This window comes from Hyalella azteca, unplaced genomic scaffold, assembly GCF_000764305.2.
Source record: "Hyalella azteca isolate HAZT.00-mixed unplaced genomic scaffold, Hazt_2.0.2 contig11122, whole genome shotgun sequence".
Taxonomy (NCBI): domain Eukaryota; kingdom Metazoa; phylum Arthropoda; class Malacostraca; order Amphipoda; family Hyalellidae; genus Hyalella; species Hyalella azteca.
This window is the reverse complement of record NW_025941131.1, coordinates 44,578-67,738: the sequence shown is the minus strand read 5'-3', so window position 1 is coordinate 67,738 and position 23,161 is coordinate 44,578. Positions and strand designations below refer to the sequence as shown.

Sequence of the window (23,161 nt, the reverse complement as noted above, 5' to 3'; positions counted from 1 at the left end):
TTCCTGATAGCATCGTTGGCGCTCCAAGTATGAACGTCTTCAAAAACAGACTAGACAAGCTATGCAGGAGCATTTGTTCAGTCTTAAAATGTCTAGCAAATTACGAACCAGGCACTAAGTCCAGCAGCTATTCCAATCAATCGTCAGTTATGGAAAGATCGGGTTCCAAAGGCCGGATCCCTTGTGAATCAAGTCACGAAAAATTCAAGAATCGGCAGCAGGCCATGGACCTATTTTCTTCAATGCCGACACTTCTATTATATTCTCTTCTAAAAATCATCACCTACGTGACTTCCCAGATTTTCCGCACAACTTTCGATCTATTTATGAATCTTAGTAAGTCTTTACATTGAAATAAATCATATCTTTGAATTAAAATCCTCAAATTTTTCTAATACATATGAAAATATAACAATACCCAATTTTTTGCAAATACAACGCAACAACAAATTACGTTCCGCTCTTACGGACGTGGCTTTCATGGTTGAAATCTAAGCTAATACCGATTACCGAACCCGGGTAGGCTATACGGAAAATTTATTTGTCAAACCTGAACATTGAACTAATTTATTGGGCCTATTTTCTTCAATGCCGACACTTTTATTATATTCTATTATAATAATCATCACCTACGTTACTTCCCAGATTTTCCGAACAACTGTCGATCTAGTTATGAATCTTAGTAAGTCTTTACATTGAAATTATTCATAACTTTGAATTAAAATCTCAAAATTTTTTTAATACATATGAAAATATCAAAATACCCAATCTTTTTGAAAATACAACGCAACAAAAAATTACGTTCCGCTCTTACGGACCTGGATTTCATGGTTGAAATCTAAGCTAATACCGATTACCGAACCCGGGTAGGCTATACGGAAAATTTATTTGTCAAACCTGAACATTGAACTAATTTATTCAGATTAACGTATCAGGCTCTTGTGGTTCCAAAGTAATCATAACCAAGTTTTTCTAATAATAGCTTATTCTCTCACAATGAAACTGATCACTTTATTGCTAGTAGTTTTATTTCAACACTGTTCGTGTCAAAACTTCCAGGTGAGCATTTTGAGACTAGCCGATGCCGAATGAGCCCATCGATCAATAACTTTACTTATTTAGTACAGTTTTTTCTAATTAAATTATAAATCTCCTGGTTTTATAAGCAAATGTTGCCCTATCAATATAATGTTGACCTATATACCCTGAGTACTGGACTACTGGTACTTTAGTGGTAGCTAGTCTGGAAAAGTCCTATTTTTGTCTGAAATATCGCGGCTCTAATATCATATAATTTCAGTAGGTATGAAATCTCGCGGCTCGAATGTCATAAATTTTTGTTTGATTAAAAAATCGCGGTTTGCACTTCGCAAACATGTCATTTCATAAAATTTTCAACTTCCGCAATCCGCATTGCTTTACCGTTTCCGCCAAAAATATCTTGCAGAAAAAACATAAACATCGTAATGTAAACAAATAAACAAAACGTTTGTTGAAGATCGCGCATAGTTGCGGTCATGTCAAAGCGGTCAGACTGTATATTAACACGTGCTGAACTTACAGTAGAGACAAATTTTATTGTTGCCGTTTGACTGTTTAAGGGTAAAATTAGAAATTTGGGGTAACACGTGCATAAACTTTGTAAATAAATTCGCATTCGCACCTCGTAAATGGCTTTTCATGGCCGAGATATGGAATTCACGGCTTGGTGAAATAGAATCACGGCTCGTAGAAATGGAATCACGGCTGGCAAATCCATAAAACCACGGCTCGAAAAATTCAGTCACGGCTTGCCAAGTAGATATATTCCATACTAGAGTGGTAGTAGGCTATAAAGGTTGACTGGTTCTGGTTGAGCTAGATGAGGAAATAAAAAATGAATGGATTCTAAAAATCTGTACATACTAAGTATATAATACATTTACAACCAAATTGTAGGCAATATGAATGCTTTTAAAAAAGTATTTAATTTATGTTTGATGTGGGAGTGTTTCATGATTAATTCAGATCTACAACCCTCCTATGACTGATTTGGAACGTCAGACAGAAGTTTCCTAAAATTTCATGTGATAACAGCCATTTCACAGGGAATTTTTTTAGAAGGCTGATGAAAAAGTTGTTTTTCTTATGTTTTATTGAAAAAATCAAGAATAAGCCATGGAAATGAGTGAAACTGGCCAGATTCACAGTTGTTTTTGTCCAATTCATGGGTGGCTTTAGCCTAATTTTCCACCTTGAATTTCCCTAGGCCAAGCCGCCAAGAGAGTAATTTATTATTGAGAACAGACATGTGGATCCAAATTAAGGCTTGAAAAAGCTCAAGAAAACATGGCAAAAGTGTCTTTTTTCAGTTAGAAGTGGAACATCATTCTTAAATGACTCATAAAACCAGAATCACAACAACAAAGATGATTTCCAATCAACCTTTATGATCTTGCGCAGAAAATATGGTAATTTTTTAGTAAAGTTATAAATATATATTTATGATTGAATATCATCAGCAAATTTTTTGTGTGCAGGATGGACTTGCTCTGGATGGGCAGCTGATTGTTGTCATCGAAGATAATCTGAGCAGCACAAGTGAAGAAGGGAACACATGGGAGGAACGATCATTGGTTACAGTGAGGAGTGCAAAACTTGGCCAAGTTTCTATTTCTCATACTCGTCCCTGGAATGAAAAACTCTCCAAGAGCCTTCAGGTGAGACCGTGAGAACCAACTCGTAGTTATCTACTTCCAATGACACATGAGTCAAGACTCAACAGATACTACACTTAACTTGTCTCTTGTAAAAAATGTATAATACCTACTGGCCAAAACTAAAATTTATTGGGTGTGATCACAACATAATGCTTAGCAGTTTTGTTCTTACTAGGAAAATGTAGTTCAATTGTTATATAGATCATATATAAAGTAAATTGTTTCTATTGAAGGCCAGTGACATATATAGTAAGTGTTGTGGCAACATAAGTGGCATTAAAATTTGATACAACCAGTCTCACAATAGATTGTTTGGATATTTTCTCCCTGTTCCATACAGTTGACTATCTTGTACCTAGCTTCATTTTTACTACATTTGAAATTAAACTTGAGAATTATTATTAATTCTTCTTTATCAATTTCTACACTAAAAATTGTTTGCATTGTCTCATTTTATTTTATTTGTGTTAATATTTAGAAATTCATATTGTTTGTAAATTTGAATTAAACCATGTTACTGACATGTATATGTAATCTTCAACTTATTTGTTGCAGAAGCTTTCCAAGTCTGGTGATTTCTACAAGCTGCGGTTACACCAACAAGGCAGCAAAGAGCCAAACTTTGTCTACACTTTTGCTGATGCTGTGAGCTTTTGTTTGTAGGGTACTATCAATAAACTACTGTACCTCCCAATGATGAATAATTATTGTGAGCATATACATTTTTTCGTTCTGTCAATACTCAACTTTTTTTAGAAATTAGCTAAATTTGGTTGCTTAGGTGTGATTACTAAGCATTTACCTGAGACTTTTGGAAAATTTGGCTTTTCATTTTTAAAATATTCAGTGATGACTGAAAATCATTTTTAATTGTGTGTCCAAAAAACAATTTCAATTATGTGTAGAAAAATCAGTTTAATTGTGTGTCCAAAAAGAAGTTTAAATTGTGTGTGTGTATGTTGGTGTTGTGAACTTTATATTATTCTGTTCATAAGCAAAATATCAGGTATTTTCAATCAAAGGGTCTCATTATTGGTATGTTAACACTTTGACTCCGATTGCTTCATCTTGTACTATTATTTCATTTTTTGTAGGTACTGTTTTTAAACAGGGTTGCCAGACGGTCATATTTTCCGGACAAATTCCGTGATTTAGTTTTTCTCAATTGCGTTGGCCGGCTAAAATTTGTGATAGGGGTACTTCCTAATTGAATTTTAAATACTGCAAAAAGAAAATAAATGAAATTTTTATAGCGGAACCTACAAATAAACTAGTACTATATATTGAGTTATCGGCTTTTTTTGTTCTCGGATTTGGCTGATTTTAGGCAACCTGAATTATGTACCACTCGTCCTGGAGAAATAACTTTGGTGGTACGCATATGTACCACTTTGGAGTCAACGTGTTAAACTGTTACCTAGAGCTTCAAGTGTAAAAGAGTTAGATAAAAAATTTAGTTTCCATTCAATGTTGTTCCTATTTTTGTACCTTGATTTAAATAGACAATGTCATTTGTTTCAACTTTGTTCATTCATAAAACTTTCGAAATTAGGAACTTGCAATTTATATTCAGATTTTTCCATTAAAACCTAATTTAATTGTTGCATTCACTTATTGGAAGGAACTTGCATCTCCTTCAATATTTTATTTATGTTTCCCAATATTGCACAAACTTCAAAATTAATACCAGTAACTAATAAATAATACAGAAGTCAGAAGCATTGGTTACAAATGCTTGTGTAGTTTTAACAGTTTTAAATTTTTTACCTTTGTATTTATCTACCTACAGATTCAACCGTTTATTCAATTTGTTTAACCTCAAGTTCTAAGTTGACGATGCAAGCTCCACCAACATTCTAATTTTATTCTGCAATTAGCAATGGGTGACCTAGTCCAGTTAAAGGGTGATGAATTTACTTGGCTTTTTTTTGCTTATCAATTCACTGTTAATTGGCAAACACACACATGACAACTCATGAGCATTCAGGTAAACCAATGATATAATCAAGGCCAACTAATTATTTGAATAAATGGCTAAGTTTATGTGGTTTCAGTGCCAGCTGTACGCCAGTGGCATGCGAGAACACATCAACCTCATGATCGACACCACGCCCTCCGCTGGTCTGCTCAGCCAGAGTTTGGTGGGCGCGAGTTTGTATTCCCCGGAAGGCAGGCTCTGTCATTCCGACGTCAGTCGTTCCATCAAGGGATACAATTCTACTGTATCAGTCCGCACTCCTGTTCCTGGCACTGTGTAAGTGGACAATTTGTGAGACTTAAATACATCTGTGTGCGCTCTTGTGCCTAACATTGTGTAAGTAGACAATTTGCGACACTTTAATACATCTGCGTGCACTCCTGTTCCTGACACTGTGTAAGTGGACATTCTGTGACACTGAAATATATCTGGGTGCACTCCTGTGACTGGCACTGTGTAAGTGGACATTCTGTGACACTTTAGTACATCTGTGTGCACTCCTGTGTCTGGCACTGTGTAAGTGGACATTCTGTGACACTTTAGTACATCTGTGTGCACTCCTGTGTCTGGCACTGTGCAGGTGGACAATCTGTGACACTTTAGTACATCTGTGTGCACTCCTGTGCCTGGCACTGTGTAAGTGGACAATCTGTGACACTTTAGTACATCTGGGTGCACTCCTGTGACTGGCACTGTGTAAGTGGACAATTTGTGTGACTCTAAAATACATTTGTGTGTACTCAATTTTCCAGTATCGCGCGAGTAGGTAATACATGATCGTAACTTTTTTTTCCATTTCTCCTAAAATAATTTCAAACAATTGTTGCATGATAATAGTATTCTTCAACGGCTTTTCACTGTCTACATATGTGTAACTTCATGCAAGAATAGAAGGAAATTAATTTGCAACTCTTCACCAATAATTTTGGGGATTTTAACAAGAATTGTATATGTTACACCGAAGATCTTTGGGATGTACTTTCTTATTATATTGCGATGGTTTACTTGCTTGTGACAAGCCACAAACATAAATTTTAGTGATATAGTTTGAATGAAAAGAGTCAAAAATACTAAGACAAGCACTTATCATACACTTAATGCCTGTTTCACCTACCCAACAACTACGTCAGCACAGCTTCAGCAACAGGCTCTGTTTACCGTCACCTGTTCTGTTTACCGTCACCGGGTCGTATGACTCCTGACACATAAAGTCTAATAATAAAAGTTACGTTTAGAATCTTTCCAGTCAGTAGACTCAATTAATTTCTAGTTATTCGCCCTTTTTCATATAACGTATAATGCCAATACATTTCTGATCCTTTCAAATTTTTTGTTGAACGAGAAGTTAGAAGTAGACAAGACAATGTCCTACGTGGTTTACTGCATTAGCTATTTTCTTCTCTTCATGCATATTCCCCGTTACAAATATTAATTAATTTTGATTTATTGTATTTTGTTTAATTGAATTTTATTACGGTTGCTTTGGTATTATCCTGTGTTCTCAATTTATTTCTCATCAATTATTTTATTGTTGCAGACCTGACACCGCTACTTACATCCAGCGGATCGAGATGGCGAATAAGGAGAAAGCAGAAAATAAAGACAACCGCTCATTCTTCGCCAAATATGTGAGTACCTGTAGTGAACTACTGGCAATTAAATGCCTCATTGTGTTTGATCAAACTTCGAACATACGTACTTGAAATATTTGCAAGTTTCATTTATAAGTGTCGCTAGGTACTTTTCTCCACTGTGACATTTTTAAACAATGTAGGATTATTCATAAGCAGAACTTCTTTCATTTTGAAGCTTCACGGTGGAAAAATTTCTCGGTTGCACTGGAAATTCAAATTTCAGTCACCTACTGAATTTCAGTTGGTGAATTTCAGTCACCTACTGAATTTCAGTAGGTGAATTTCAGTTACCTACTGAATTTTAGTGGGTAAATTTCAGTTACCTACTGAATTTCAGTAGGTGAATTTCAGTTACCTACTGAATTTCAGTAAGTGAATTTTAGTCACCTACTAACTTCCATTCTTGTGTTCTGTATCAATACCGCGTCTCTTGAGTCAATTTTATTTCCAGTGGATCTACATCATCCCTGCCGTACTGCTGCTCATGGTCAGTGGGGGCGGACAAGAAGGTGGACGTTAAATGCCGTCCACTGTTCATCATCTATTTCACCCTCATCCATTTTAGCAAAATTCGCTCCTTGCACTTTGACCAAGCATCTTCAAGTTCAACATTAACATTAGAGCGTTATGTGAGGCTTATTTATTTTAATTTATAGATGGAACATTTGATATCGTTGTCGAATTTTATTTTTGTTTCATTTTTAAACAATTTCTACCATTTTTCTTAAGGGAAAAGCTAGATTTTACAAAAAGTAGTTTATGAATTTTGGATTTTTACGGTAAAAATTCAGCAAGTAGCTAATGTTATTAAAGACTCTTCATATTCCTACCAACTCAAGATCATGTTTCAATCTGTCTTAGTTTGTGAAATATCTGCAAGATTGTACTTTGTGGAATTATTCGCAAGGCCTTGTGGTCTGATTGCACATGAAATGTCATTACCGATACATTAATTGCGTGGCTCTTCATATTTCGTGGTGATAGTGGATTAAGGCAGAACGTACCTATCTTCGTGTCAAGGTTTACTTCCTCATGTGCACTTCATAAAAATTTAATGTGAGCATTGTCACTTCGTTCGAATTTAATACCCTCTTAAGGTGACGTGCGTACTCATGATACGTTTAACTGATATAGGCTGAGTTCTCGCAATCGCCTTGGTTTCAGTTATTCAGTCTATATCAGAGTGATCCCAACAGTCTTGCAAATTTTCAACTAGACTGCAGGGACTAACCGGTTTGTATATAATGGATAACTGGCCAGTCATATTTCAATGAATTATCGAATGTTCGTCTGTAATTAATAACGCTCTGCAGAATTTGCTGCTATCGCCCTGGTATTGAATGTATAAATTTGTTCCCGAATTAAAATTCAATATAATTCATATATTTATTATTCCAATTTACTCCCTATCGGACAATGAATATTCTAGCGAGTTCTCTTATTGGTTTGAGATGTTCAGAGATGATTTGAAAATATGATGTCCAACGTAGTTAAGACGTTTCAATGTTTTGATAATAACGATGAAGAGTGTCTGCGTTGACGATTTGGCCATGCCTGCCCTATCAACGATTCTATGCTTTGCAGGATTTTCACAACTAGCCGTTTCTCGAACCCGCAAGTCACTCAATATTTTTCAAGTTTTCGCTCCTGATACTAAATTAATTATAGTTTTTTAATTACTGCTTAAATTTAATGACAACTACAACTGCTAGATTAATTTATGCTTCTCTGTTAAGCTTCTTCATTCCAGAAATCTCGCAGCAGCTTTAGAGAATCACTCTTGTGATGATGCATCACTTATGAGTTAAGAGGTAATTCCAATTTAGCGAACGTAGAGCGAGAACGATAAAACCCATTCAATATTTTAACCGTCATGGGATCAATGAACCGTTGGGTAATGCGCGCAGACAACAGCTCAACATTGGAGAAATCTTAACGTCTCATTGCGGATGTACCGTAGGTATCGCTTGCCTTTGTTATGGAATGATATACTTCGTCCTATTCAAGTGAATATACTTCGTCCTATTCAAGTGAATACCGAATTTTATTTAATTAAATCGGTTATTGAATCGCATCTTTGCTGTCGAAACATTCATGTTAGAAGAATAACCACTAATTTTTTACGGTCGTACGATAGAGATCTTACGGTCATAATCGGGTAGTTTCTTCTTGCGAACATATGAATGCGTCATAATAATAGCGAGAAGAGAAATTAGATATCGATGGATTCTAGGAATACTAGTGAAACAAGATATTCATTCCTTTGAAAACTGGGAATTTTATGAAACTGTAAAGATGTTGAGATAATTTTCGACAAGATATTCATTCCTTTGAAAACTACGAATTTTATGAAACTGTAAAAATGTTGAGAGAATTTTGGAACATCAACGACGAGCGTGGAACATCAAATCGCCACACTACAAAATTACCTTGATTACATAGACGAGTTTGGATCTTTGAAGGGCTGGGCTATGGACTGGTGACGACAATGCAGGGCAAATTAAATGCTCACCCATGAACTTAAACAAATTTTTGGCCGCTGCTAGAGAAAAAATTCTGGCATGCTCAATGCCTTGCAGCGAAAAATACTCATGCGAGTATAATTAGTTTCATGATATAATTAAACGAAAAAACGGCAACAGTAGAGAAAGATTTGTAGGTACTTCGAAAAATAATCCTTGTAGTAGGAGTGAAAACGGAAAAGAAATGTACCTTCAACAATTAGATATTCCAGTTTCAAGCAGTTGTGGAAAGATCAAATGGAAGATGTACGAAACGATGGAGGCTTTTACGATTTAACCTCAAAAACAATGCAGTAGGAGTGTGTAACAATGAACATTAGACAATAATAAGACACTGCACGAATGACGACAATCGTAACTGAAAGAAATTAAATATTGTCTTGCGCTCTGAGCATTACATTGTTAGGAAATGCTTACCGCTGTCTAATACAATTATTNATAATTTAAAGTTCTGGCCAACATAAATCAAGATTAATCTGGCTTCTGGCAAACTATATCTCAGAACTATTAGTCTATTAAATTATTCCGGCTTCTGACGAACTAGAACTTCGTATCACAATATAAGATTGCCGACTACAGTTAAGAAAAAAGAGTGGGATGTTTTTCCTTGCAGGTATCACAGAATTGGATATTCTTACTGTACATGTTATCAAGGAAATAATATATCATTATATTATATACAATATTATCGTCGTGTGCCGCTCTCAGTAACGGCGCTGTACAACAGGAAGGCGCCCAATCCCCCCGACGCCAACAGTCCAGTCCTGGAAGCAAATACAATTAATTTGAATCACAAACTTCATTAAAATTTTTGCTGAACACTGCATAGCCCAGACAGTAGAAATACGTATTATGGCAGCATAAATCATATTATGGACTTCGAGATATGTTAATTTAATTGTGAAAAAAAATTCGTTTCAAGAGGTAGTAGGCTTTTGAAACGAAAAAAACGATCTACGGTTTTATCATAGCCTCTCTAGGCTAACCACTCTGATTCAAAATTTACTTGAGTATTAGAAAAAAACTTTTTGGCACATATTCTGTGGCTCAAGAAGCAACAGTTTGAAGGAAAGTTGCTACACCGACGGAAGTATGTGAGTTACTATATCTTATTCTCTAATAAATATCATTTATTTATGTGAAAGAGCTCTAACGTTGGATCTTTATTTAGAATTTAGATAGTCACTTGACTATTGAAATACAAAAACCCTACTGTTCAATATTTATAATGAAACCACTACAGTAGAATATCAGTTACCTGGAAAGCCTTGCGTTGACTATAAAAAAGTATTAAATTCATAAAATAAAGAAAACAAAAGCCATAAATTTGACTTATTATAGGAAAAGCTCTACATTTATAGCTTTATAATTTCTACTAAACAAATCTTACCACAAGACGCCCCTGACGAGGGCTGAGTGCTTGAGGGCGCTGTAGGGATACACCCTCAGCCCGGGTGCTCTGAAGGACGTCAGGATTTGGTCGTGTGTGTCGTACGAAGCTACAGCCACCAGCAGCTTGTTCCTGCGCCACGACCGAACGTCCACCGAACCAAACCGGGACAGCAGAAGCGAAACTGTCTCAGGACTGAATTTCTCCAGCGGTTTTACGTTCTGTGCGTGGCAGACGAGCCCGCCTGAAAAGTCTTTAGAATTGGCAGAGACGAACGGGAGTTTCGGTTCCTTTTGTACGTTTGAGTTGGAGTCAGCAGTTAAATTATTACTTCGCTTCTCATTTGTATTGCAGTGTTGACTTAGATAAGATGTGTCAGGCTGCTTGATCACGAACCCGTTGTTATCAATGGTCCAGATGCTGCGAGTAGATGGGTGGGGTTGCTCATTACTGACACCGGTTTGTGGTTCTCTGGCGTGTAAAACCTGCGGGTCAAAATATACCGGCATGCTAGAGGACGAGTGAGTTTTAATTTCCCGAGCTGCGATGTTGTCGTTAACGTCAACGTTATTTTCCGAGCCACGGAAACTGAAGAAGCGATTTGTGTTCTCAACGATGAGCCATGGCGGGCGGGGAGCAGTGCGGTCTTTTCCCGTCAGGTTCTGAAAAAATAATAACATGATGAATAGGTTTAGCAACTTTTTTAGAAATTCAAAACCTAAAACTCACCACGTAGAACTCACCACGCAGAACTCACCACGTAGAACTCACCAGGCAGAACTCACCAGGTAGAACTCACCAAGTAAAGTAGAATTCACCACGTAGAACTCACCAAGTAGAACTCATCACGTAGAACTCACCAGGTAGAACTCACCAGGTAGAACTCACCACGCAGAACTCACCAAGTAAAGTAGAACTCACCACGCAGAACTCACCACGTAGAACTCACCACGTAGAACTCACCAAGTAAAGTAGAACTCATCACGTAGAACTCACCACGTAGAACTCACCAAGTAGAACTCATCACGTAGAACTCACCAGGTAGAACTCACCAGGTAGAACTCACCAGGTAGAACTCACCAGGTAGAACTCACCACGTAGAACTCACCAGGTAGAACTCACCACGTAGAACTCACCAGGTAGAACTCACCACGTAGAACTCACCAAGCAGAACTCACCACGTAGAACTCACCACGCAGAACTCACCAAGTAAAGTAGAACTCACCACGCAGAACTCACCACGTAGAACTCACCAGGTAGAACTCACCACGTAGAACTCACCAAGTAGAACTCACCAGGTAGAACTCACCACGTAGAACTCACCAAGTAGAACTCACCACATAGAACTCACCAAGTAAAGTAGAACTCACCATGCAGAACTCACCAAGTAGAACTCACCACGTAGAACTCACCAGGCAGAACTCACCACGCAGAACTCACCACGTAGAACTCACCACACAGAACTCACCACGTAGAACTTACCACGTAGAACTTACCACGTAGAACTTACCACGTAGAACTCATCACGCAGAACTTACCACGTAGAACTCACCAGGCAGAACTCACCACGCAGAACTCACCACACAGAACTCACCACGTAGAACTCACCACGTAGAACTCACCACGTAGAACTCACCACATAGAACACTGCCGCTCTTGAGATGTTAATTTTGTTTGCAAAGTTCTTAAGTTGGCAGAGAAGTTCTCGCGCGTCCATCGCCCGGCACAGACTACGCCTGAAGTAGAATACTCAATTAGATTTAAATTTTTATTTATTTGCTTTTTAGAGGATCAAATATTCATCAAATACTTCCTGGATTTAATGATGTGCTATGAAAAAAGTAAAACATTTGATAAAATGAATTCATGGGCGGTACATTGTACATATTCCATTATTAAAAGGATTTATTTAAAATCTACTCAAATTTTCCCTGTCGCAAACTCAGGCGTTGATTGGAATCACCCAAAGTGGGGCTGATTCTGGAAATTTTAACCAGCCATGGTGGGGACTGATGGTGTCATGGCGGGGCGTTAGGAACCCTACCCCCCCCAGCCCCCCCTCCCCCTCACTGAGGCAGGTCGTAGGTGAAGTGCAGGTGCGCCAGGTGCAGGCAGCAGGCCGCCGTCAGGTAAGCGTCGTAGCCTGCTTCGTGTGGTCGCTCTCCGCCGCCTAAAAAATATTATTAAGATTAAAAAAAATTCCTAATATTTAGAAATTTCATAACAAGGCATTAATTGAATAATATGAAATAAAAAGTGATAATTACAGCCAGTGATAATGAACGACAATAAATGAAAAAAGCAAATAAAAGTGTATCAAGATAATCAACCAACTAAATTCGAAAAAAATGCCCAGACATAAAGATAAATTCATTACTATAACATCGAAGAGGAATAAGTTTACAAATAATGCTTACTGTATTTGCTTTAATCATCCATAATTATTGAGATATGTACTCGAATACGACAAAAACTTGAAATGAGGACTCACTGTACTTGTGTTGCTAGGACTTGACATGACTCACTGTACTTGTGGTGCTGGGACTTGACATGACTCACTGTACTTGTTGTAGGGCTGCGTGATGCTGAGGTTGGGCTTGAACAGCACCGGCAGCTGCTCCTGCAGCGCTGCCGTCAGCGGCGCCAGCGTCGTGTTCGACAGACACTCTGAAACTGACAACGAATTTACATAATTCTTTACATTTTTACAAATCGTTTACATTTTTCACAACATCGAACATCACGCGATCACTTCCACAAACTGGGCAAGCATCGATTTAATTGGCCAAAATATAACGGTGTCCATGGTGAATTAATCAATTTAATTGATCAATCAACAGAATTATTGAAACTGAACAAATCCATTAATCAATTTCTCAATAAATTAAAAAACTTTACTAATAGTTTGAAAAGCATTGATCTGAGAATAAAGGCATCTCCTTATTCTACTGGCCTCCTCAATGTGTTCCTACGCATGAACACAGGTTTTCTGAAAGAGTGTTTATAAAGATTAGATTTTAAAGTGAGCATAGAGCGCTATGCTCCAACCAACCACCAGTAAACTGGATGAGGTTGCCTGGTATCACATGGATGAAGATAAGTATTAAGATCACTTGGCTGCTTAAATCGCAAATTAACCAGGAATTTAAAAGTAAAGAAAATAACCAAAAAGTTCACCATTTCTTATAAGAGAAAACATTTCGAAGTCCAGCTCCATCGTCTGTTCAAAACCTAGAACACAGGTACAAACAATTAGTAGCCTAAAATTCACATCCAAACAATTCACCTAAACTTGTGGACATTAGAACCAAAATTGAAAATAAATTGAAATGAGAAAACATGAGCAGAAAGTACTATCTAGTAAAAATTTGTAGTGGATAGGAACTGAATGCGGCATTTAAACCGGGCTTCTGTTCGAAAACATATAATGATTCTAAAATTCGTAGGTCAGAAACACGGGTTGTGGAGGCTAAATCTGTAAAATCACTATTGGACACCGGGACGTTGCACTGCTCGGCATGAATACGTACGGCTGAATGAGGGGGATGCGCAAGTATGTTCCCTGTTCTATAACTCCTGCCCCTATGATCTGCAAGCCTAGTATAAAAATTGCGCGATGTTATACCGACATGCGCACTGCGCACAACTATATTGATAAACTAGGGCTAATCGCATAACCAGGGATAACTCCGAAACGTTCTCTCTTATAAGAAATAGTGAAATTTTTGGCTATTTTCCTTTCTCATGGATGAAGATACCCTGTATCTCATGGATGAAGTTACCCTGTATCTCATGGATGAAGTTACCCTGTATCTCATGGATGAAGTGACCCTGTATCCCATGGATGAAGTTACCCAGTATCCCAAAAATTACCAGGTACTTCCTCCTTATAGATGCGCTTAAGTTGGTAGGCCATTAGTTTTGTGTCAAAAACGCAGGGAAGTTCTGAGTGAAAAGCCTTCTTGAACGCCGGCAGCGTGGCAGGCAGGGGCCCGAAGAACTGCAACAATAGTTAGGAATAAGTGATTGTTGGTATATCGCTATATAATATACAGTTACTATATTATATAAATATGTAACATTACAGCCAGCTATAAATGATTGTCACTCAGTACGCATATAAATATTTCTATAATCAGCTATACATGATTGTAGCTCAGCAGGCATATAAATATTTCTATACTCAGTGATACACGGTTGTCGGTCAGTGAGAATATGAATGTTTGTTGTTGTTTAACTTTGTTAACAAAAAAGGCAGTAAAAGACGTGAAACAGGAGGCAGCAACAAACCTGTTGGTAGATGAGCATGATGTCGATGATGCCGTTATGCACCACAACAGGCAGGCGCAGGCTAGCCATCAGCCACATGATATGGCTGCAGCCTGTCAGCCACTGCAGGGTATCGTCCGTCAGCTCCTGCCAGTCATGGCTGATGCGGTCAGCCAGCTGGGTTCTCTCTTCTGCTGTCACTTTCCTCACGATGATCTGAAAACAATTATACGAATCAGTCACTGAAGATCCGATGATCGGAAAAAAATATTGGGGTCACAGTTCTACTCGTGAAGCTACACTGGGCTGTGTAGATTTATTCTGGGTCTGCATAGACCTACATCCAGAATAGCAGACCCAGACCCAGAATACAGTTATTCTGGGTCTGCTTGGCCACCCGATCGAAATGAGGGTCTTGTTAGAATTTCATTTACGACTTTTAAAGTGTTTTGAGTTTCAAAAAAGTAAACTGAGCTGGGTAATACTGTATTTGGAAGCTGCCCACAGGCTGCCCTTAAGTCCTACCGAAGCTGACATTAGCGGCTGATTTACGTGCTCCCCGGAGTCCTGGGCAGCAAATGTTGCACAGCCGGTCCCGTATCTAAATTTTGCTAGGCTAGTAAAACAATTTCAGCACGCAGCACTGATTTGCCGAACCAAACTGGTAGGATAAAACACACCAGAGCAAATGTATATCACTATTAGTATAAAGTCAAAGTCTCGTTCATTTCTCGAAGTTCAAGATTCTTTGTCACTCCTCCGGCGTCCTGAAGTTCCGGTACTTCCATTCAAAACAATGCTGTTCTTACGAGAAAACTAAGCGAGAGTGGCATCAGGAGCGTTTCATCCAGGCAAATGCTATGGGTAAGAAAGTGTGTCGATATTTAGACAACAGCCCAATTAGTGTTGTGAGCGCACCCGTTGGTGTCGCAGCTGAGCGTGCAGGTCAGGCGTGGTGTTGTGCAGCGCAGCCAGCAGGGACGGGGCCAGAGTCCGGTCCTGGTGCTCGGGGAGCGGCGCCCCCTCGTGTCCAACCCCACCTGCCGGCGGTAACACAGTCAGAGAAATGAGGGAGACTTGGTCCAAAAAGACATGAATTATTTGCTTTTATGCAGCTTTTCATGACCCAATTTCGCCCGCCAAATGTGAGTATCAGTTCATCGGGCATAAATTCTCTCACTCTTTGGCCCATATGACCCATTCATTTATGAAACCGATCATGGCTAGAGTTTGAGTAATTATCATTTTTTTTTTTTTTTTTTTTTGCTTTGAAGTACTAGTGCTCCGTGAAGAAAAAATTAGTTTTTATAGGAAAGAATGACAATTTTTGAACTGATGATTGGGCTGGTCACCTAAATATTTTTAATGAAAATATGGTTGGTGAATTTATTTGGCGTTTTCTTAGCTTTTGAATTTTCGGTACACTGATCGTGTCTTACGGTTATGTGTCGCGAGGTCTTACGGTCTTGTGACGCGAGGTCTTACGGTCTTGTGACGCGGGGTCTTACGGTCATGCGGCGCGAAGTCTTACGGTCGTGTGACGCGGGGTCTTACGGTCGTGTGACGCGGGGTCTTACGGTCTTGTGACGCAGGGTCTTACGGTCATGCGGCGCGGAGTCTTACGGTCGTGTGACGCGGGGTCTTACGGTCGTGTGGCGCGGAGTCTTACGGTCGTGTGACGCGGGGTCTTACGGTCTTGTGACGCGGGGTCTTACGGTCATGCGGCGCGGAGTCTTACGGACGTGTGACGCGGGGTCTTACGGTCTTGTGACGCGGGGTCTTACGGTCATGCGGCGCGGAGTCTTACGATCGTGTGACGCGGGGTCTTACGGTCATGAGGCGCGGAGCCTTACGGTCATGCGGCGTGGGGTCTTACGGTCATGCGGCGCGGAGTCTTACAGTCGTGTGACGCGGGGTCTTACGGTCATGCGGTGCGGAGTCTTACGGTCATGCGGCGCGGAGTCTTACGGTCGTGTGACGCGGGGTCTTACGGTCGTGTGGCGCGGAGTCTTACGATCGTGTGACGCGGAGTCTTACGGTCATGCGGCGCGGAGTCTTACGGTCATGCGGCGTGGGGTCTTACGGTCATGCGGCGCGGAGTCTTACGGTCGTGTGACGCGGGGTCTTACGGTCATGCGGCGTGGGGTCTTACGGTCATGCGGCTCGGAGTCTTTACACGCAGCACTAACACGCAGCACTAACTCGTTGGAGTATCGCGTGTTGGTGAGCAGGCTGGTGAACTCTGTGTCGATGGCCACGAAGAGCGCAGACCTGAGGTCAGCCTCGATGTGGGGCAGCAGCGCGGCGAAATTTTCTTTAGTTACGTCAACCATGGCAATTTATAATTATATTATAAATAATAAACCAAGTAATGTTATTATTGCAATTTTATAAGAAATTTCAAGAGGTAATAACTCTCAAACTGTAGTGAAATTTTCCTAGGTTCCATCAACCATGGCTGAAGTTTGGTAAAATTCTGTTTCTGGTGATAAGTGGACATTGCAATTGAAATTTTATGAGTAATTTCAACAGATAACAAAGTGTTCCTTGATTACGTCCACAACTGAAGTCTGATGAGACTATTAATTATGTAGATTATAATGATGTAGACATAAATTGCTACTGTACTTAGAATATTGTACGAACTTGATATGTACCAAAATAACTGCTGCAGTGTTTCAAATGTTTATTCCGAAAGAGTTTCGTCGAACGTTGTATTTTAAACTAATATAATACGCAGCTGCTAAATATCATAAATATATTTTCTAAAAATACAATATTTTCATCTTATATGATACATGGTACATATAATTAAATATTTGAAAGTAATTGTTAATAACAATGTATGTAAGTGTAACTCCGGAAGCGAGAGGACGTTAATCCTCTTGTGCGGGGCGGGGGCTATAGGCTCGAGACACCAGCGTTTAGGATATGAAATTAACTCCTAGAATAACTGTTGAATAACAAATAAGGGCTGAAAATGAAATTATACACTCAGAAAAATAACAAAACTTTTACAAATAGCGACGCACTTTTCGGCATCTTTCCGGTCACCCTAACCCAGTTAGGGTGACTGGTGTCACCCTAAAATACCGGTGTCAGCCCCGGTGTGAGGGTGACCGGTGACAACTGGGTTAGGGTGTCACCCTAACCCAGTTTGGTCCGGCAACAGGGCGTATCAGTGCTACGCCTGCTTCCTGCTCGTGCTGCTAATTGGTAAAAAATATAACTCAGTACTCACTGCAGTGAGTGACAGAGAGCGCATTTTCTCGTCGACGAAAACTTGAGGTCATGGACGGACAGACGGACAGACGGACACGGCGAGCAAAATAGTGCATTTTTTCCATAAGTGAGAAAATGCGCTAAAAAGTGTGTCTATATTAAGACAATATAACCCTTGCATTTTACCGACTTTATCATTATAATTCAGAGAAGCGATGTAAGAGAAACCAGTTAAGGTTCAAGAAATGAGATGAATAAGATATAATGATATATAATTATTGACTCACTCTTGATAACAAGACGTAGCAAAAACTTACTACCGTCTCTACACCCAGAACAACAAATGAGTCATATTGCCCAATTAATTACACACTTGCTTACGTACAGCATGAGCAGTGAGCGGTGGTAGCACTGATACCTCCTTTTGCCAGACTAAACTGGGTCAGGATGACTCACAAAAGGCAAAAATTGCTTCGCTATTTAGACAAATTCTCACTGATTTAAACAAGTGTTTTAATAATCCTATCACCAATCAGTGATTCAGCACTGGAGACCTGAATGGCTTGTAACGCAGCAACTGTTTTAAAAATTATTTGAAAATATTATTAAAATCAAACAAAAAATAACTTTGAAAACAATCAAAAATGAATTACGCGGGCCAAAATAAGTAATAAATATATAAGATGAATATAAACATTATCCTTATCTCCGCGGCCCAGCTCCCGCACCTCACATCCGTGCACTGATAAATAGATAAATGATAAACCAATTATTATAATTCTGGCCATAATTCGGAACGATAATTACATTATTATCAACGCGCATTGATGCACCAACAAAATTACCGGGTATCTTGTCCAAATTGTGTCACACATTCACAGTGCCATGTAGCGACAGTGACATGCAACTGTTGTGCATTCATGCACCAGTACATTTTATATAAAATATTATTCAACCTTGATTAAAAACGTTCATATCGATGTCTAATTGAGAACCTTTTTAATTTCGAGGATTCGTTAGGATATTTTGACAGAATAAATTCTTAAAAGACAGAGTAATCATAGAGAAAAGTNCAATTGAAGAAGATAGTTAGACAATTGAAGAAGATAGTTAGACAATTGAAGAAGATAGTTAGACAATTGAAGAAGATAGTTAGACAAGTGAAGAAGATAGTTAGACAATTGAAGAAGATAGTTAGTTGAGTTCTTTCAACACAAATTATATCCCTTTAGAAAGCTATAAACCACAGTGCCAGTTAAAAACCATATACTTTTTATAATCTCAACAACTTGTTCATCAGCAGCACTAAATGCGATTTTATTCTAAACTTTCGTACACGATGCAGCCACGTACACTATGTGCTTAAGTGCAAGGAAATAAATAGCTACAAGAAAGTAAACTATTACTGTAATAATAGTAATACTATACTAGTAATAGTATAGTATCATACTATCATGTAATAGTATTACCACACTATTACCATACTATTACACGCTAGAGATACTCGAGCACATTACAGTCGTGATGCACATCGACATCACGACTGTAATGACATCACAAATTCACACCACACATTAATTTCTTGTTCTTTGAAATGTTTTGGAGTGATGAGACATAATTGATCATTACTTTCTTATTTGACTAATTGTAAATCAATTAGAAGATAGGAGAATGATTAAAATCTAGCAACATCGTTAACATAATTAACATAGTTATGTTATCGTTAACATAGTTATCGTTAACATAATTAACATAGTTACACGCTAGAGAGCATCTTTCAACACGTCATGATGTCACTCAACGATTCGTTTGAAAAATTACAAGCGTTTTATGAAGATTTATTGAATCGTTTTCCTTATAATTGTTATTATACTAAAAATACAGTAAATATTATATAATTTTTCTCTTCATTGAAAATATTATATACTTTTTCTTTTCATTGAAACCATCGCGCTTTAAAAATACATGTGATCATAGATAATTTCTACACTCGAACATATCGACTGTAATTTTCTCAAGCTAGCCAATTGTTTCCCACAGTACAAAGCTTGTTAAGGCGGAGCGATGGTATATGCTATTAACTAGCTATATTACGACGGGTGAGGATAGTTTTAATGAAATAATAATTGATATTCGACTTGAAATGCTCCCGTTAAAAACCGTGAAGACATAAAACATTAGAAGATCACTTTTTAGAAGAGCGCGCTCCAAAAATATTGCCGTGCCAGTCATAGCTAAAAAATCACTAAAACAGCAACACTGAAATTAATGAACGCAGTGCAAATAAGATTGGTAATAAGATATAAAATTTGGTAAAAAGATATATAAAGAATACGTCTGCCATAAAATTTTTCTCGAATATCAATAAATTTAACCGAGAGAAACAAATCTACAGAAACAAACCTACATTTCGCATCAGAAACATTTACATACAGTTGTAGCTCAGTAAATCTTGGTCATTTCAGGGGAAAAAGCCACCATTGTACTCTCAACCAGATATCCTTTCTCAACAAGTCGTACACCCACTGCACAATAGACTTACTACTGCACTTTTCCATTACATTAATGGTACCTAATTATTATCTGTCTAATATAATATTAATTAATTACTATTAATATTAATACATTAATAACACCACTGCACAATAGATTTCCCACTGCACTTTTCCATTACATTAATTATAATTAATATCTGTCTAATCTAATATTAGTTATTAATATTAATATTAATATATTAATAACAACACTGCACAATACATTTACTACTGCACTTTTCCATTACATTAATGGTAATTATTATCTGTCTAATCTAATATTGATTAATTAATATCAATATATTAATAACATCACTGCACAATAGATTTGCCACTGCATTTCCCTTAACCCTAATTATAATCACTGCTGGTCAGAGAGCTACCACTAAACTCGGCTGTGCTCTAATATAATATAATGCACGTTAGATTAAACTACCAATGAGCTCTGCCGAGCTTTAACAACACCACATCACTTTATTACTCACAGCAATGAGATATAATTTAAATGTTAATAGGGATTAGCTATCTAGTATAGTCTGGAAAAATGTTTCAGTCTCCGTTAACTTCATTATGCACAAGGGATGGAGAAAGGCTCTGAGAATAAAACCATTAAGAGAACCCATTTCGAAGCGACTGAACACATGAAGCTCGAACTTTGTTGATACCGAGGAAATACACGAACCTTGTTGATACCAAGACAATAGACGAACCTTGTTGATACCAAGACAATAGACGAACCTTGTTAATACCAAGACAATAGACGAACCTTGTTGATACCAAGACAACAGACGCACCTTGTTGAAGTCGAACTCGTGGGCGGCGAGGAAGGATAAGGAGGAGGCCTGGCAGAGCATAAGGACGTCGTGGTCCAGGAAGTGTGGGGGCTGTAGGAAGATGTTGTACACGCGGCACTCATATTCATTGCTTCTTGCTGACGGCTGAATAGGGCAAGCACTTAGATAAATCATCGGGTCATAGCAGCCAAACACACACACTTTACACAGATGACACACTTTCTTACCCACAGCCCAATGACGGCTGAACAGGGCAAGCACTTAGATAAATCATCGGGTCATAGCAGCCAATAATGACACTCTTTCTTACCCACAGCCCAAGTGACAGTGGATGTATTTCAATAAACTCTCACTAATTTCTCTGAGTGAGACATTCAGGGCGAGGGTAAAGGAACTATCAGAGTTTGCATGTGATCAGGAAATGAAATAACTCATATGTATATAAGAATAAATACCATATTAATTGCAAATTGGACATAAAAATTGCTAGAAAGAGGTTCTTCAAGGCGAAAATACGTATATATTTCTCTCTAATAAGAAGCAGATCTCTATAAAACATACTCATTAGACCATCAACCCTACAGCTGGCTAGTTTCAACCTCACCACGGGCACCTACCATCGCTTACTAAACTCTGATGGTTCATTCAGAGGCATCTAACTAACATCCACTGACTATTAACCTCACTACTTCATACTTCCACTGACTACTAACCTTACTACTTCCTACTTCTACTGATTACTAACCTTACTACTTACTACTTCTACTGATTACTAACCTCACTACTTCCTACTTCTACTGATTACTAACCTTACTACTTCTACTGATTACTAACCTTACTACTTCCTACTTCTACTGATTACTAACCTTCCTACTGCCTACTTCCACTGATTACTAACCTTCCTACTGCCTACTAACCGTACTACTTCTACTGGCCTTACAGATGGTCAGACACTACTATACATGTCACCTTTAACCATTGATTACCACCAACCGTGATTTAGCAACAGGTACTTCTACAGAATTGATGTAATTAATGCAGCGATAACAGGCACTCCTAGCCTCGAGTTCTTACCTTACAGATGGCGAGACCCAGCTGGCAGATGGCGACGTTCGTTAAGTTGTTCCTTAATTTCCGGTAGCGGTCTGAGCCAGAGTCGAACCATCTGATAGACGAAAACGATTCCAGAAATGTGATAAAGAATTTCATTAAAGGTTACGAAATACATAGCAATGGAGCAAAAGTGCAGATTTCGCACAGATTTTTCAAACAAAAAGTGTGCACATTGAAAATGTAATAAATAATTTCATCACAGGTTATGGAAATACATAGCAATGGAGCAGAAGTGCGGATTTCGCACAGATTTTTTTAAACAAGCGTGCACATTGAAGTTAAGGATACCGAACTACTCACTCGTTGCTTCTAAAACAACACACTAACCAACCGGCTACAGTTGCATTAGCTTTAAGTGCTATTCTAATTCAAAAACATTAGCGCATAATGACTGACTTTATGCAGCACGCAATACAAGATCACTACACGCACGCAGCACTAACACGTCTGGCACTGTCTCTTATACACATCTAGATGTGTATAAGAGACAGCTCCAATACAGCCCAGCCGCCCCACCACAACCCAGCTGCTCCAACACAGCCCAGCCGCCCACCCACAACCCAACTGCTCCAACACAGCCCAGCCGCCCACTACAACCCAGCTGCTCCAACACAGCCCAGCCGCCCACCACAACCCAGCTGCTCCAATACAGCCCAGCCGCCCCACCACAACCCAGCTGCTCCAACACAGCCCAGCCGCCCACTACAACCCAGCTGCTCNCTAACACGTCTGACACGCAGCACTAACACGTCTAACACGCAGCACTAACACGTCTAACACGCAGCACTAACACGCAGCACTAACACGTCTGACACGCAGCACTAACACGCAGCACTAACTCGTTGGAGTATCGCGTGTTGGTGAGCAGGCTGGTGAACTCTGTGTCGATGGCCACGAAGAGCGCAGACCTGAGGTCAGCCTCGATGTGGGGCAGCAGCGCGGCGAAATTTTCTTTAGTTACGTCAACCATGGCAATTTATAATTATATTATAAATTATAAAATAAT

At 38.8% G+C, this 23,161-nt stretch overlaps 2 protein-coding genes across 2 annotated transcripts; one reads left to right on the top strand and one right to left on the bottom strand.

Moving 5' to 3' along the window:
• The first annotated feature begins 837 nt into the window (after positions 1-837).
• On the top strand, positions 838-7,380 carry LOC108670980 (ER membrane protein complex subunit 10). Its single transcript, XM_018158466.2, has 6 exons — positions 838-1,059; positions 2,520-2,699; positions 3,255-3,344; positions 4,754-4,953; positions 6,215-6,305; positions 6,763-7,380. The coding sequence occupies exons 1-6, from the start codon at positions 997-999 to the stop codon at positions 6,829-6,831; spliced, it is 693 nt and encodes a 230-aa protein (XP_018013955.1). The 5' UTR covers positions 838-996; the 3' UTR covers positions 6,832-7,380.
• Positions 7,381-9,277: 1,897 nt separating this feature from the next.
• LOC108670976 (pre-piRNA 3'-exonuclease trimmer) lies at positions 9,278-23,161 on the bottom strand. The gene is made up of 12 exons (XM_018158461.2): positions 22,995-23,161; positions 22,117-22,207; positions 21,015-21,186; positions 16,645-16,806; positions 15,411-15,532; positions 14,514-14,708; positions 14,097-14,223; positions 12,783-12,896; positions 12,294-12,393; positions 11,860-11,959; positions 10,224-10,885; positions 9,278-9,597 (listed from the first exon to the last, which is right to left on the bottom strand). The coding sequence occupies exons 1-12, from the start codon at positions 23,123-23,125 to the stop codon at positions 9,519-9,521; spliced, it is 2,055 nt and encodes a 684-aa protein (XP_018013950.2). The 5' UTR covers positions 23,126-23,161; the 3' UTR covers positions 9,278-9,518.